General features: G+C 36.5%; 1 protein-coding gene across 4 annotated transcripts in view; it reads left to right on the top strand.

Moving 5' to 3' along the window:
- The window catches only part of ATRNL1 (attractin like 1), a 539,891-nt gene that overhangs the window by 49,778 nt on the left and 471,836 nt on the right, over window positions 1-18,277 (top strand). For all 4 annotated transcript variants that reach the window (XM_030030646.1, XM_030030645.1, XM_030030649.2 and 1 more), the window contains exons 6-7: window positions 13,100-13,274; window positions 14,486-14,573. In XM_030030646.1, coding sequence (XP_029886506.1) covers window positions 13,100-13,274; window positions 14,486-14,573 — 263 coding nt within the window. The remainder of the gene's footprint in view (window positions 1-13,099; window positions 13,275-14,485; window positions 14,574-18,277) is intronic.

Genomic DNA, 18,277 nt, shown 5'->3' with positions numbered 1-18,277 from the left:
TGCTTTTAATGCATCCTATCTAGTATGCATATTAGCATCTTTAAAGAATAAACATAAATGAAAAAATAATTTCTGGATTAAATTTTCATGTGGACCTAGGTGTGTGTGCTTTAGTGCCATAAAAGGCCCACAGCTTGATATTTTCTGCCTGAAGATACTGCAGAAATATCTGACTTTCTATCTAAACTTTCTTGTGGTGGGCACTCTTCTTTTTGGATCATTAATTTGAAAAAAAAATAATGGCAGCAATTACTCAAGAGTTTTGAGCACTTCTGAAGACTAAGTTCCCCCATAGCCTTATTTCCTGTTCTATTGATTTCTTTAATGTCTAGATAGACTTGATTTTCTTCCCCCCTTTCTTATTGTCATATCATCACATCATATTTTTAGGGCTTCCTGAGGTAAGTATTCACTGTCTGGTTTTTCGTTGTGTATTATTTGTATAGCCTTCCAATGAAAAAGGAAGGTAAGCTGTTTTGTTATGGTGGTACAAGAATGTCTGTGTGGACACGTACTGTGGAGTAATGGATGTACTGTAAGCATGTGCTGTAGTTTTACTCCCAGTACTGTAAATAATTGTTTCTTATTAAAGATCAGTTATTTAAGATCCTAAATGTTTAATTCACTTACTATAGTTACGCTAGATGTTTGTGAATTTTTTTCTTTTTATCCTTTACCACTCCTATTAGAAGTCTCAGTTGGGTTAGCTTGCTATGCATTGAAATTGCCATTCTTCTCTTAAAAGAAACATTAAAATACCTCCAGATTACTTAGCTCATATGACCTCTTCCCTTTACTTCCTGCCTCTACTTCTGTTTTATTGCTGTTTCTTTTTGCATGTCAGAGGAAATGACTGACTTACTCCTATTAGCTGTCACACCTGTTAGACCAAAGACACCATGAGATTTAATACATTTCTTTTCTTAATAATTAATGAAGTTGTTCATTAAAAGGCAGTCAGTGCACCCACAGAAAGGAAGTGGGTTAGCAATATGGTCATTGGATGGAAGCAGCGCAGACTTGTTACTGAGTCCTTTACAACCTTCTGTGATTGTAGTGCACAAAAAAAATCCTGAAAGCTTAATCTCTGTAAGGAAGTTGTGAATAGAACTTGCAGCAAGAATATCCCCCTTTTATTTGCATGTTGATTACTTGCTTCTTCAGATCACTATGCACAAAATGGGGAAAAGTCACAAAACTTTGGAAGCACTTTTTAGACTATACCTTCATCTACAGTGGTATAATCTTCATTAGAAGTTTTGAGCACAAAATAAAATTAGAAGTCTAACTTTCAGAGTTAGTACCTTCTTTTCATCTAGCATTTCTGTGCATACTAGCTTCCTATTCTTTCCTACAGTGAGTAGGATTAAATAGAGATAATTTGTTTGCTTGGATTTTCACCAAAGCTGCATAGATTTCAATTAATTTAATTTTTTTATTCTGTGACAGATGAGCTGGGTTGGATACATAATTGTTTTTCTTTATTAAATGCAAAACAATACCAAACTTTCCTTAAGCTCTCTGGGGGACTACTTGCTTCTGTCCTATTTATTTATTTATTTATTTATTTGCATCTATATATTCTATAGTTTCTAAACTGACAGTATCTTCTATGTGGGTTATTTGCAATGCTAGAATAATAAATGTTTCTACTTATCTTACTACTCTTGCTGTCTGCCAAGTTTTTTGTTGTTTGGTAATTCAAACCAAGTGGCTAAAGTAGGGTCTTGATTTCTATGTTTTTGAAGAGAATTTTATGTTTTTCACATTTTGATTTTTTTTTTGAGTGTGTTTAGTCCCTATATTAAAAAAAAAAATTATTGGACTGCATTGATTGAGATGTACAATAAATAAAATCCATGGTTCAGAACAGAACTCAGAAAAGGTCTTTCATATTTTACAACGCACGGGTTTTCTTTCTTTTACAATGGTGACATCTTGTGGATGCTGTGGAAGGAGCAGCTCTGCAGAAAATTTCTCGTTTAAAACAAGTATTCTGAGGAAAGAGAACACTGTATTCTTTGGGATAGAATAATTGTTTTGAGTAAAAAAGTAGGGTCCTCTCGTTATTGGATACATTTTGTGGAAGAAGGATCTTGTAGATATTTGCAGTTAGTATAGAATAAAGCCATGACAATAAAATCTTCTAGACCTGGAAGGCAAATAATTTAATAATAATAATGATAATGATAATTATTATTATTATTATTTTATTTTTAACAAAAAGTACATTTTAAAAAATGTACTTGTTAAATGTACTTTTTCTTCAAAATAAAATTATTATTTTTAATAATGCTAATAATGTTTAATAATGTTAAATGTTTGAGATTGCTTGTTTCAGAAGTACATATAGGAAGAAAATTTAGTATTTACCTGAAATCTCGTTAATTTAAAATATTCAGGCAACATAAAGCAGGCTGAAGTTTTTCTTGAAGAGCGATTCGTTTTATGAGTACTACATCATATTATGCTGTCCCTTTACTGGCTAACCTGTCTTGATATTCTAAAGCAGAATGTGTTGATGTCTGCTGATAAAGGCTGGGGATTTAACTGAGGGAGGAAAAAAAGTTGCCTTAAAACTACCAACTTGCTCTCTTTTTCTTTGCCAGGCACAGGTAAAAAAAGAAATGGGGACTTGGCTGAGACAAAAGTGGTGGCTCTTCCACTGTTTGACCTGTTGAGGAAGTAGAAAAAGGTTGTTGTAGAAAGATGTTACCTTTTGCCAAATATATGTTTACAGCCAGCAAATTCTCTTTGATACCAGGAACACCTTGTCTTGGATTGTCTCAGGCTGTAAATGAGCAGAAGAGATTTCAAAACAGTTACATTCTGTAACAGGTTTAAAAATTCAGGATAACCGGAAGGATTGTAAACAGTTCCACATTTTTAAAAGGGTTAAATGGACTATCTTTGGACATGCTGAAAATATTGCTAACTACTATGAATGTGTTGTATGCTTTTTAAAAGTAATATTACAGGTCTTGTTGATAGAGATGTTCTTTGATTTCTTCAAGGTGCTTGATTTAATACCATGTAAAGGAAATAACTAGCCTGCCACATATTAAATAGGTTGAAAACTCTTCTACAGAAGGAAATAAAAATATAGCTACCTGTAAAATATGCTGTAGCTACGTGCTTAATTGGAGAATTTTCCAGTGACCAGTTTTTGTCTGATGTTAAACAACATCTTTATAAAAGATTTCTATTATTACATATAATTTTTCCTGGTAGAATTTTCAGGTAAGCCAATAAGATTCACTGTGTGGTAAACAAAGGAAGATAGTTTCATTTTAAAGAGCTATAAATCATCCAGTTTAAAGTCATAGTGTAGAAAATTTGTCTTAATATCACTTAATGTAAAGTGATCTGGGAACAAAGGCTGCAGGCTGTGTCAGCAAAAGAAAGGCTGTCTTAGAAAGCAGCGATCGTTAGAAGACTTGCAAATCACTGTAGGTAATAGTTTTCACATGAGGAATTTTGAGTAGAGAGGAAGTGACCCTTTCTCTGTGACAGGCATTTGAGAGATAACATCGGATTATAGTGCCCATCTTGGGGATCAGCACTTTAGGGAGGGGTGTAAATACCAGCAAGAACTCAAGTCACGCCACAAAATTGATATGCTCACTAGGAAACAATCTTGTGATGGGGAGATTAAGGAGTTAGTGGTGACTAATGCTTAGTGGGAGTTGTCACCGAGAGCCCCTGCACAGGCACAGTATGCTTCCTCTCCATTGTCCAGGGTGATGTGGGGATGCTCTTGGTGCTGATACCTTCAGTACTGGGTGCAGACGGGGCCGGGGGGGGGAAGAGTTGAAGACACTATTGCATTTAAGAGAAACTTTATTGGTACTTTCATGATTGAACATCAGTGCTGCAAGCAAGAAGGGGATCTACTAGGGAGGAATTACAGGGTGCATTTACATTGGTCTTTAAGAGGATCGGCAGGGTACCTTCAAAGCAAATCTGATCCCCCAAGTGTACTGTGTTTTGGATTACATTATGAGGTGGTTTGAAAACACAGGAACTGCATTCCTTTTAGATGGAACTACATTCAGAAGATGAGCTCCAGGGTTGCACTTAATGCACACCAGCTACAAACAGGCATTCAGTCCTAGGGGTCAGATCTAGTCCAAAGTTAAAAGACCAATAAAAATTCTGGAATGTGTATAGTTAGTTGTTTCTCCCTACAGAGCTGCTCCTAGCAGATAGAGATGTAGCAGAAGACCAGATTCTGAAATTAACTAATTAACTTTGAAATATGTCTATTAGCAATTCAGGCAGCTTGAATTTTATAACATCTCTCTTGGGAAAAAATGAGCCTTTACGTAAGGAGAAAAGTAAACAATGAAAGTATAAAAGGAGTGCTATGACTACTACAGTGTAAAATCCAGTATTTTGCCTTGCTCATTACTATGGCGTTTATTCTAACAGCGTCTTGAGTATGGCCAGAACTACTATGTCGATGTCTGTCTAACTTAGATTATCCTGAAAGGACTAACTATGTTAGCCATCGGAAGAAAAACTCATCTACACAAAGTAGATAAGCAGGCACTTCTTTATTGCAGCGCTGGGGACACGGGGGATAGCTCTGCCCAACGTGTCCAACTTAATATCAAAACCCATCAGTTTTTATATACTTTTTCTGTCGAGTCATTGTTACATAAGTTCTTTTACAGAAAGATGCATAATATGCTCGCTATTAAATTTAACCTTTATAATGATCGGGTCTGTTAGTTATATAACCTTATCAATATTCTTACCCCCAAACAATCATTGGTCAGTTCTACCTAGCTCTACTGATTGGAATTCTTGATATTCAAATCAAGATGGGAAGGGTAAGGGGATTTCTAAGCAGCATAACCGGTGTCCACGATGGTCTCCTTAGTTTCTTAAAACAAAACGTAGAAAAACCCAGTAACTTCCTGGTAAGGTTTCTATGGTTAGCTATTTCAAACTTAACAATCCTATACATTATGTTTCATAATTTTCTACTTCTTAATCAAGCCTAACTCTTCTATGTGATCAAATTTTGATTACTTTATCAGAGTATTTGCAACAACTACAGTTGAGTTCATTCCCTCTGCTTCAGTGGAAGGCTTTGATGTCATAGTCTCATTTGGCCTGCCGTATTCCTCAGTGCTGAGATTTAGCAAAGCTGTGCTTGTGTGGTGCTTGTTTATTGAAACTGATGGAGAAGGTCTGAGATGTGAGGTCAGGCAGTGGCAGTTGAAGTGCAACACTGGAAAGAGCTTGTGCCAAATGCTGAGAGGTCTGAAATCTGAGATTTTGGCCTGTTGTGCCTGGATGTTCTTGAACAGAAAGCATACAAGTATGTATTTTCAGAGAAGAGGACCTATGATATAACATTTGCTTTGGACAAACGTGTTTTTGGAAGGAAAAAAAAAATTAGAAGCAAGTGTCTTACAACTGTTCTGCCCTGTGATAATGCCCTCTTTGTCTAGATTTTCCTTTTCAGGTTTTCTCATGTCCAAGTATCAATTCAGTCAGAAGAAAAGGCAATTTTACCGTCTGGGAGATGTCCTGTTAAATATATGTGCATTAATACTACATATGCACATAAAACCACAAACCCAAGGAATTTTTTCCTCCCCCAATTTTAAGTTAAAATCCAATTTCTGCACTCCATATTTGTAAATTTCATTATGTGTATCATAGAAATGAGAGTTGTCTATGGAAATTTTGCACATATAGAATTCATAGGAAGGAATTGGCTTAACGTGAATGGTTATTTCATATATACTGGAAACACGTTCTTCAGTTTTATGTTCAGATTGAATTTACTAACTTGTCAAGCATCCTTGGAGGACTTTGTGCAATTTGTAAACAAAATATAGCTATCATAATTAGAAATTCAGTGTCTGAAAATTGTGTGTGAGAAAATTAAGTATCCTTATTGCAAAAAAGAACATCACAGTTAAATGAAGAGCCAACTTCAGTTTTAAATACCTTTGTGGTGTCATCTGGTGATTAATGAAAGCAAATTTAGTAGAATATATTGGATTCATTTCAATAAATAGTTGGCTGCATTAAAGTGGCTGATAATGCTCTGTATGTGCAATTAAGCTGAGATTTAGGAAGAGAGTCCCCTACTCTTTGTGAGGTTCAATGAAAAATGTAATCCACTTAAAAGAAATCTGTGACCTTCTAAATATTTATTTAAAATGCATGCACATGAATGTAGCAAGGTAGAACATGCAAACACTTGATTAAACTAATGAACAAATGCAATAGTATGCCCTGAACATGAGAAGGGGATAGATAGTGCTGATCTCCCTGATAAGGAAATATACTAAATATAGTTCATTATCTGTGGTACCTTTATTTAAGAATAGGAGGAAAGTGAGTCACACAGCTCAAAACTTGTTATCTTGATTTCAGCAGTGTGTAAAGTTCTAGACCGTAACTTGAGGAAAGAAATAATTAAACATGTGGTGTGATTGAATAGTGAAACAATTGAAATGTGGATTTACCAACGTAGTTCACACTAAAATAACTTGTAAGAAAAGTGACAAGAAAATGCAATATATTTTATCTGAACCTCAGCATTTGATGATAGGAAATAATTGAAACTGAGTAAGTCAGGGAATACATAAGGGAACAGTGAGGGGAACAGAGCTTCTTAATTGTGAAATGTGAGTGGGCGTGCTGAACAGGTAGCTTAGGATGGAAAGATATCAGTACTACTTAAAGACTGATCTTGGGACTGATCTCGTTACATAATTTTTATAATCTACTCATAAGACTGCTAATGAAATCTGGTAATACAAAGGTGGGAGTTACTTTAAATATGAAGGAGGACCAGAATATCCTGCAAAAAAGGGTTAGGGTAATGTGTGGGATGTAATTACTTCAATATAAATTGTAAATTTATACATTTAGGGACTAAGAATATTAAGAATTTGTTTTATAATCTTGGCTTGAAGTGTGGAAGGTGACATGGAAGAAAACTTGCTTGTCTATCTCAGAATATGAATATTCTTAGTTTTATATACTCTACGAACTATAGGCTGTAAGGTGTCAGGTGCACTAGTAGGATGATCAGTCACACAATCTACAGTTAAATATTTGAAAATGTTAGTACTCCATTTTTGTTACTACACTTTTATGAATACAAATTGAAACAGTCTTAGAGAGAGAAGCATTAGGATGGTCAGGCCTATGGAGGATACTAACAGAGCATGGGTTTTTTCAGCTAGTAAAATGAAGGCTTGGAGGGAACAGCGTTGCTGTTTATAAAAATTTATGGGGTGTATAGTCAGACCAGCCCTTTAAGTCCAGTGATATCAACACTGGTAGAAGAAAAATTGGGGTAAGCTGGCCATCAATACATCTAGTTTGAAAACTGGAAGGAGGCTTTTGAATATTAGAGCTGTGAAGTTTTCTAAAAGTTGCTAGCCGAGATACTAGAGCTCGATATCCTGCTGGCATTAGCATGGAGTCTCAAAATCTGTAATCCAATGGGTACTGTCAGCTACTGCTAATCCGAAAAGTCCCTGTTTCTTTTAGAGACTAAGCAGCAAAACATTTTTTTGTTTAATATTAAGATGACAAATCCCACGCAGCTTCTACCAAAGAGTATGGTTGCGCTCAATCACGAAAGATTAGGAAAGCTTTCCGTGCAATGTGCTTCCAGTAAAGACTGCCGTGGCATCAGGCCTTATTCTTCTGTACCAGCCTAGCTGATCCCGAGTTTGAGACCTGAAGTCAAAGAGTTAAAGGGCACTTTGAGTAGCTCCAAAGGCCAGTGCCGGGCAGTGCAGCCCTTTTGGCTTGCCTGCTCAGACTGACCCTGCAGATTCCCCAAAGCCAGATCGCCCTTGGATGATCCGGGAAGGAAATGGGACTGAATAATAGCGACCAGATGGTGTTTCAAGAACTGCGTCAGCTTGTGTGCATTAGGATTTCTGACTCTTTCATTCATGGAGGAGGCTGAGTCCTGGCACAGCTTGCTACCATGCTGCTTTAGCTGGATACCCATCCAGGATCTCTCTGCCTACCATTAAGTCTCATTTGGAGCTAGACTTTTTGCAGGAGGGGGGAAATAATTACATCCTGTGTGGATGTTGTGGAGCTGTGCTGTGGCAGTGTAGGGATACATGAATACACCTACTATTAGAATACTGGTGAGCTGTTCTTGAACATTTATCTTTTCATTTACATAGCAACTTTGTATTTTTATGTCATTACTATCTCATCACTTTCCTGTAAGAAAGGTGATTTACTGCTTGGTGTAACTTCGAATAGAATTTTTATTGAAAGTATATTCAGATGTATTCTCTTTTCTAAAAAATATTTTTCATAATCTCAAATTCATTATCATGTGAAGATTTTATTGGGTACTTCAGAATAGTAATACTGTGTTTATATTTGTGGTGGTTGAAAAATTATGTTAAATCAATAATTCTCAGCTCAAATGATCAGATATGAAACAAATATAATACTAATATTTAAATGCTTTGATTAGATTGTATGAAAAACATGACTGTGACATTTGTATTCAACACATCAATACTTCTGTTTTTTTTTTTCCTATGATCCCAATGGAAAAGATTAGGGTTGAAGACAGTAGATGATGTTTTCTCATTAGGTGGAAATTGATCTTATGACTTGAACTACTGGAACAGATAGTTACTTTGGCAGTTCATGAAACTCCTCAATAAATAGAAATTAGATTCTTTCTTTTGTGTTGTGTGGGTAAATCACTTTTTTAAACCTATAGAATTTTTTCCTACCTTTGAGGATAACATAATTGAGTTCCAATTCAGGTTTATAAAGTTGTTTGCTGTTTTTAAAGCCTTCCCCCCCCCCCCCCCCCCAGTGGATTGAGTAGCACATTAGGAAGATAAGAAAGAAATCCAATTTTAAATAAATGGAGAAAAATCATATTTGCATAGAAAATAATAAAAAATATTTTTCATTATCTTTGTTCTGCAGCTGTAGTGCTCTCTGTTGTACAAAAGGCATGTATTTAGTGAATGTGATGTTTCTGAAGAGAAAATGTATTTATGCTGAAATAATGGTGGTATTTCATGGTATATGTATTTAAGTAGGGAAACCTGTAAATGATATTTATAAGTCCTACAGTTACCTTGCCTTTATAAGCCACACAAAAGCATTTGCTCTTTAAATGATGTTTCAGTAGAAGTCAATATTATTCTATTGCTTTGGGTTTTTTCAACTATATATTCCATTTTTGTACTGATTGATCCATAGTGTGATAACTCCATGAATGTTTTACACTTTCACTGAAGAGGCAGTCCTGGCCATGCAGTCTTACTTGTGTTGGCACAACTATGCATGTGTGGGCAAGGTGAGACATATAAGGGAACACAACCAGATTAAAAGCTAGCCTGGCTGAAAATAAAAGCAAATTTATGCATTCCCTTGTCTGGGTCATGGTGCAGCCGTATGACAACTTGTGCCAGTAGCAATGATAGCTGAAGAGTAAGTGGTGAGGGGAGGCCAGGGGTGGCTCTTCTGGTGGCAATGTCAACTGACGTCACTTTAATGCATGTGTGCGTCATGCACAGGGTATTGATGTGTTCTTTTTAGAAAAACTGCTGCTTTCAAGCTCCTAAGTTCACATGTGTCTCCTTAGAATGTGTCCTTCCTCCATGCTAGAACAAGACCTGGGTACCTGGTGTGTCTCCTATCTCACTTTTCCTGTCGTTTAGTGTAGACCAGCAATGAAGCACTGAGACTCTAAGCTATCTGTGACCTTCTTTCAATCACTGAGCTGGTTCACAGTATTGTTAAGATTTTTGCCTTGTTCACTTTTTTTTACAAAGTTTTTGCTTGTCCTCATTTTAATATAGTCAATGTCATCTAAATGTATTTTGGATTTGCCATGTGAATTCTTGTGGTTCCCTGTCTCCAGAAACGAAAATCTCAAATCAATTGGCATGAGTAGTTTGTGTGTTTTATTCAGTATTTGCCACTAGGGGACACTATTGACCACTACATTTCTGTGCAAGAATGGTAGCTATAATAAAAGACAAATGTTTTTATTTTCTGGCTGGAGGCACCGTTTTCATAATTCTAAGCTCTTCCCTGATCAAAGAATACTTAATAAATTGTTTATTTTTAAGCACTTTTAGATTCAAATTAAGTGTTTCCTCCAGTGATTTACCAAATCAGAATCTTGCTGAGGTTACAATTCTATTACAGTATCTATTGTTAATGCTTAAGAAATAATATACTGAATTGTTCATGCTCTCATTAGATCTCATTCAAATACCATTAATCTTTTCTGGGAGAAGGTATAATGAAGAATGGGAATTTAGTATCTCCATAATTTAATGAATGGAAGGTAATTTGAATACTACTGGACATCATTCTTCTATAGAGTGCTAGGAAAAGTTGACAACTGGTTCGGTACAGATTAGATGCCTGGTTGTGTATAAGAAGTAATTGTAACAAGCTGCCCTAAAATTGATAATACACATTGGAAAAATGTAATATGGCTCCCCGGCCCAGGAAAATATATTTTAAAATTATGAACTTGATGTAGATCACTTATTTGATTTAGTAAACTTCAGCAGCTCTCTCCTAAATGCTTGTCCAGTCTCTCCATGACTCAGTGTAAACCTTTGCATCCAGACCATCTTTTGTCAGGAGAGCATCCTTGCCAAGGAGATCTTAATACTTTTTGCATGAAGAACTACCTCCTCTTGTTTGTTTTGAGCGTGGCTTCTTCAAGCTGCATTTGATAAATCTTGTGTCTTATATTCCGAGAGGCTGTAGACTCTTCATATCTACCCCCCTCTGTGTCACTTATTTTATAGACGTTTATCATTACTTCCAAATTTTCTTTTTTTCCAAGTGAAAAAGTCTTAGCCAACTCAGTAGTTCCAATTACAGAAGCCATTAAATTCCTTTTAACATCCTTATTACTCACCTGTAAACAGTCTCCAGCTCTACTATATTTTCTTTCTTGATAGGACACATAGTTTTCTAAGTGTAGGCAAACCATGGATTTATACAGTATGGTAACAGTGTTCTCTATTCCTAATGTGACTTGTTTTTTTTTTTGACCGTTGCAGAGTGCTGACGTGATATTTTCATAAGTTATCCTAAGATGCGAGTTTGCTACTGACAAGTGATGGTTAGTTAAGAGACCATCTCCTTTTCAGTCAATCTAAACCATAGCTTACTTAGTTTAAAATTTATCTATGTTGAATTTCATGTGTAATTTTATTGCTCAGTCACATGGTCAGACAAGAACTTGTTCTGTGGTTCTTCAAAGGCTGATCTTATTCTTTCTGCCCTCTAGTAGTTGCCTTTATCAATAAACTTTCTTCACTGCCCATCCTCTTTCAGGATCATTAATGTGTACGTAGAATACCTTGGATATAGGCAGAAATCCTTGTGGGAATCCACAGGTGACCTCGCATTCTTTAAGAACTGGCCATTTGCTCCTGTCTACTATTTCTTACTATATCTTACAGTCAATTCTTTATCCATGCAAAGGCCTTAATTCTCTTGCTACAAAAGTCAAGTTTCCTCAAAAGTCTTTGGTGAGGAATTTGTTAAAAGCCTTGTGAAAATCCATGTCAGTGTATCAATTGGATCACCCCATCTTGATTTCTTCACAGAACATTAATAGGTTTGGAAGACAGGCCTTCTCTTTATGAAAGCTATACTGATTTTTAAGAGTAGATGGCAATTATCTATCTGTTGACTAATTCTGTCCATTCTTATAGTTTCTGCTGATTCCTCTGGTAGAAACAGAAGAATAGTAGGCCAGTAGTTTTCCAGATCTTCCCTGGAACCTTTTTAAAAAGTTGATGTCATGTGTGACATTTAGGATGCAGACTAGGTTTTTTTTTTTTTTGGTGTGTTTGCTTTTTGGTGGTGGTTTTTTTTTGTTTTTTGTTTTTTTTTTTAGCATGTTATCATTGAATTTCCAAAGAAGGTTATGCCCATTCTGACTTCAACAGCTTTGCTTTTTAGTAACGTCCCGTAGCTTGAGGGAAGGATTTATCCCAGTTAGGCAGACTGAGAGGGACATAACATTGCTTATAGTATCAGCATCAAATTACAGAAATAAATTAGCTGTTGTACAACATCTGTATGTCATCACTGATGACAAAAATTTCAATTCCATAATTGATAATGCTTAAAGTGGAGCACACTGGTGTCCTAAAAATTCAGTGTTCCCCATCTAGAAATAAAGCCAGTCAATAATGAAGTATAGTCACCGACAAGAGACAAATAGTGCATGCATATGCTGTCTTTTTTTTTTTTTTTTAAGCAAAGTTCTGAATATATTCAGATTTTAAGTAACAAGATTTTAAAGTTCTTCCAATGTCTAGAGCATAAACTACTGATGAAGAGATCACATTTTGGTTACTACAGAACAAATGAAAAATAAATAATTATTTCTGCTGTTCTGATTTTAATAGTTCTGTAACTTAAAAATGATGCATTTTGCTGGCATTTCCTTATTTAGCAAAAATTATTGGTTAAAATACACTCTAAAATAATATCAAGTTGTGGGGTTTGGTAGCTTTGTTGAATGATCTATAAAATTTAAAAAAACTTAAGTATTCAAATCTTTCTTTTTATAAAGCTCTTTACAGTGTATTTTCCTCTTGAAAGATGATATGGAATGACATTGGAAAAGGGCAAATTTTTATTCCTGAGATTTAATATAGTATAGCCTATATTGTAACTTAATTTACTGTAATGTTATTTGCTAGTTCAAATACAGTGTAGTTTCTCTCCAGAGGTAACATGCAGTGTGTATTGTGCTACACATTTTAGACCTATACAGTGTCTAAAAATATGATGCATTACACCTTTCTTTCAATTTGTGACTCATACAGTATGTTTTCTGAGAAGAATGCAGAAATGGATCATTATTATTTGAGCTAATCTAACGCTTTCAATTTGACTGACATCCCTTGTTGTCAATTTTTTTTTCATTGAGCATCTGTTAAACATAAAAGTGTATACTGTATTTTATCAGAATGAGCAATCCTGACATCTGTAATTAAGCCTCCCCTGTTTCTGCTTTATTGGCTTTAACATTCCCGTCTAACAGATTGTATAAACTGCACATTTGTTTACAAAACAGGTCCAGATTGTTCTTTGAACGTCCCTTCCACGGAGTCTTACTGGATTTTACCAAATGTAAAGCCGTTCAGCCCTTCTGTGGGCCGGGCTTCCCATAAGGCAGTCCTACACGGGAAATTTATGTGGGTGATTGGTGGATACGCTTTTAACTACAGTTCATTCCAAATGGTGTTGAAGTAAGTGATTTCTCTGTTGTCATATCCTTTCTGATGTGGCTTAGGGAAGACAGGTCTTACCAGGGAGGTAGCCTCTATCCTGCAATTTAATGGAAAAGTTTATATATTTTTAGATTCTTTATTAATGGTCTTATTTTCTGCTTGTAACTTTCTTATGATTAAAAAAAGTGAAAATATGGGTAACATCAAACTATATTTGATACTAATATGTAATTTCTTCAGTTGTGTGAAAACTGTTGCTATACTTTGCTGCAAAACATAAAAATGTTTGCGGTCGTAAAATGGTGAAAGAAACCCATGTGCTGATATTTTCAGACAGTACATCTAGAATGCTATCTGCATTATTGAAGTTAATTTATAATTATAGGAGACTTGTATTTAATGCATGCACTTAGGCTGTTGGTGCCATGCCAGTAGGGTTAGGCAGGTCATCCGTGTTTCAGTTCTTATATTTATGACAGTTTGTACGTATGTGTATTTGACCACCTATTGAAAACAAAGTTGAAGCAAGTGTATATATTACCTAGGTGATTTGGATGGTAACTTGTAAATATGTAGAGGCCCTAAATGTGGCAAATGCAAGTGTTAGGATATGTTTTTTAGCATGTTTATATCTCCTATTTTTGTCTACCTCTTGTTTTCTTCTACATGTTTGCAATCATCCAAAACAAATCCCATCACCTTTGGTGTTTTTCTTTTCTACCTCTGTTGTTTATTTTTTAGCTCTCTTCTAGCTTGTGTCTTAATGCACTAATGGATTAATTGTTAATTAAAATTTAATGGAAATTAAAATCAGCCATGCAGCTGAGAGGGTGCTCAACAATAAGTCTTCAAAGTAGTGCAAAAGGTTGCGACATGAGCAGTTTAGCGGGGTGTGGGTTTTTTATGTAGCTAATAACAGTGAGTTTAGCATCCCAGTTTCATAACTTCCTTATAAGTCTGGTGACTTTTATTACAGTCCCATTTTCTGAGATTGTTGATGGGTTCCTGAAAGAGCTGCTCGTGTTCTGCTTTGATGAACACTTATTACACTATCACAAGTTAATATACTGTTGTAACAGTTACAAGTGATCAAGTTACTGCTGCTAACAAATTACCACATCAGATAAACAGTGACTGATCAAGTCTGCCAAACAGAAGTTAGTCTGAACATACAAAACCCTCTATTTCTCTGCCGGTAGAAAATGTTTACTGTTCTATTTCTCTTCTAGCTACAATTTGGAAAGCAGTATATGGAACGTAGTACCGGTATCCAAAGGGCCACTCCAGAGATATGGACACACTCTTGCTTTATATCAGGTTTGAACTCTTCAGCATCCTATTTAATGAATTTCTTTGTGTGTGCCATTAGTGATCTTAAAATGATTTGTCATGAACTTAGATTTTTGAGGATAATTTAATTTCTAGTCCCTAAACATTTTGTATTAGTGTCATCTTTGGTACTTAGATGTAGTGCACAATTTTTGGAAAAAAAGATGGCGCAGTAGATCTAAGTCAGTTATTAGCTGACCATAAACCCTCAGAGCTAAACCTGCCAATAAAAGGGGGCTAATATAATTAGAATTGCGGTAAGGGAAGGCGAGCTGGGAGCCAAGGGTGACTCCAGAGTGGGCAGTGCCCTTGCTGACCAGGCACCATCCCCAGGTGCTGGTAACAGGGTCCTTTGACAGCTCCAGACGTGGTAAGCGATGACCCAGGTCCAGAGACTATCCAGGGAGTCCAACCAGGAGCACAAAGAGACAGAGCCAGAGGCAGGACTGGAGAGAAGGCTACAGCATATGCTTGAGGGCTCCATCCAGGAGATAAGCTAGCTACAGTGCAGGTTCAGGTCCATCCGGGGGCAGGGTCACAGGCAGTCAGGGACTGAGGGTCCATGGCTGAGCTCTGGGTGAGGCTGGTCAGGGCCATTAAGGCCTGTTAATGCCCTAAAGGCCGTGATAGTAAGACATACATTTTTATTATTGTGCTATTACTCTTACTACAGAACCAGAGCAGTATTAAAATACAAATGGTTGTTCTATAGTATCTTTTTACTGTAAGTTCAAATAAATATGATCTACTGGCAGTTTTGCTTCTACTGGTTTCATGTAGTCTGCATGCTGCTTTATTGAAAGAACATTTAAAGACTTATTTAACTAAAAAAAAAAAAAAAAGAAAAAAGATTATTTGCACTGATAGACTATAGAGGCAGAAAAGACCTTTGTTAAAAAAAAAATAAAATTGCCTTTTGTTAATTTGTTAATTTTTCACTTAGTGTTAGTCATGTCTCCAAAATATAAAGAACCAAAAGTGAATGCAGTGCATAATTTAGCCTTGTACAGATGATGGCAAACTTTTTAACTATGACAGAGAAATACAGAATTTGTATTACAAATTCGGAGTTGTTGGTATAAGACATCTCCAGTAGGGAAGAACAAAAAAGACTGTATCAAGTCAGACCAGAGTGTTCATCTAGCCTGGTAACACGTCTTGAATAGTGGATAACAGCGAATGCCTAGGGAAGAATATCAGAAAAATTGACAAGAACGTATAGAAGCTTCCTCAGAATACCATCCCAGTCTGCAGCTGGGATTTTCTAAGATACGGTAGTAATTTTGCGGAAAGATTATGAATCCATGTTTTTTTATTTTTTCCAAATTTTTGGACCATATATTTATTTTAGCATTGATACCATCCTGTGCCTAAGAATTCCAGTGTAGGAAACTGGTACTAGCTGGATTAATTTTGATAATCTCTACTACTAATATTATTTTCCATTTATTTTCTCAGCACCACTCATGATTTTTGCTAAACCCCTCATACCTTCTGTTGCATTAAAGGCTAAAGGAATTTGGCAGAAAATAAACCCCCTTGCATTCCAGCTTATCCTCAGATGTCAGAGGGGCTGGGGGTGGCTAGGTTTAGTTTCTGAGTAATGTCCAATTCAGCACTTTAAGTCTGGTCGCACAACTGTCACGATGACGGATGTACTTATAGCACACTGCACTCTTGGCTTAGCTGCGTTCAATGCACGAGAACTACCACACTTAGGGAGTTTGGTTGCGTTAACGAACTATCACGACTAGATTAACGAGCAGCGCAGTTTATTAAAGCAACAGTACAGGTTCTTTCAGATTGCCAGTGATAAATACACTGTCTGCAAAGCACAGGCAAATATTGAATACAGCGTGCAAAATCAAAAAAGAAAGCGACTCGATATAGATTTCTAAGTTTCCTGGGGAAGCACTCAGTACAGCCAAGTGTTCAAATCTCACCCAATAGCATCCCTATGGTGGGGGAAAGAGGGGTTCATCCCATCGACTGATCCCAGAAGTCAGCGATGTCCTCCTGACTTGTCCATGATGGTATCTTCCCTAACAGTCATCTTCTTTTTGGGTCTTTTTATACTATTTTTCCTTTTAGGTGGAGCTTGAGTGACTCTAGTCATACATACCTTTACTTTGATTGGTATAAAGTTGTCTCGCTTTGCTTTTAAAGGTATATGCTAGAAAAAATTCAGAGCGCATTCTCTGGGGTGGGGGGGGGGGGCGGTTGCACCTTGGAGGTGGGTAACTTTTGGGATGGAGGTGTGTTTTGGTATTATAATAATATTATAATGAACGAAGTTCACCGAAAGGACATGTTACATGTCAGTACCCCAGAACTGGGCACATGTGATATAAATCAAAAGGAGGTCATTAGGTTGACAGAATGCCCATTATTTAACCTCCTTGTTTCAGTGGATTCAATGCAGGGACCAACCATTCTTGTTCCTATCGTTTCAGTTCCCCATCCCTGTGATCACAGAGCCCGGCCGCGGCATCTCCACTCCGCTCCACCCTCCATGTTACTTTTCAGAGTTAGAACACCAAGTTCCCCTGGTGTTGCCAACACCTAAAAGTTGCAGGTTATGTTGCTCAGGGAACTACCATGGAACTGATTCTTTATGTGTCCTCTGCATTCCACCCTGGAGGTTCACCTTCCCTTGAGGGGGGTGTGTCATATCAACAAGTCACCTCCAGCAATCGCCCCAGAATCCTCTCTTTCTCATTTCTTTTTCATGCTGAAAATTCCTTGCATTTTTAATAATCCTCTGGAAGGAAGCTATTGCCATTGCCTTTACCTCCTCTAGTTCTATTATATCCCTTTGGAGATAGGGGGAATCACAATCTTTAGCGTATTGGTACCTCAGAGATTAATGTCATAGAATTAATGGTCTGATTCTTAATGGTATTTTAGCTTTTTGAAAATCTGCTGTTGGCTTTGAACTGGTATTTTCACAGAAATATCAGTTATAACCTCAAGATCTCATTCTAGTCAATTCAAAACCCACCACTGTACGTACAGACTTAAAATCGTTTTTTTATGTGTATGCATCACTTCATGCTTATCTGTGTGAACATTTATTTGCCTTTTTATTTGTCCTTGTATTGCATATTCAGTATTATGAGATTCTTCTGCAATTCTTTGCTTTTGACCATTGTCTCAACTATTTTGAGTAACATAGTATTGTCAGAAAACATTGTCATTTTTCCATTCATCCCTGTGCCAGATTGTTCAACATACTGAAAAACAAACAAATCCCAACTGTAGATCTCTGTGGGACACCACTAATGACCACTCTTCATTTAATAAGTGACCATTTTCTTTTCCCCCAAACTTTCCTTTATCGAATTATTTAGCCTTCTGTTATCTGCCTTGCTTGTCCCAGAGCGTCTTAGTTTCTCTAAGGCATGAGGAACGTTATCAAGCATCTTTTGGAAATTCCAGGTAACTGTGTCAACCAGATCTTTGATTCCTTCAGGAAAATCCAATAATTTGCAAGATACAACTTCCCTTTTCAAAAATTATTAAGTCTTTTCCTCAGTCTGTCTTATGCATGTGTTCACTGAATTCTGTCCTTTCTGCCTGTTGCTTTTCAGTCTTTTGGTACTGGCACATTTTTAAGGAGGGATTTACACACTACAGACAGGAGTCAACTGTTTTGTTCTTAAATTCCTTCAGAACTCATCCTGGTGACTAGT

This window comes from Aquila chrysaetos, chromosome 11 (assembly GCF_900496995.4).
Source record: "Aquila chrysaetos chrysaetos chromosome 11, bAquChr1.4, whole genome shotgun sequence".
Lineage (NCBI taxonomy): Eukaryota > Metazoa > Chordata > Aves > Accipitriformes > Accipitridae > Aquila > Aquila chrysaetos.
Note: the sequence above shows the minus strand (reverse complement) of the source record. Positions and strands in the feature narration are given on the sequence as shown.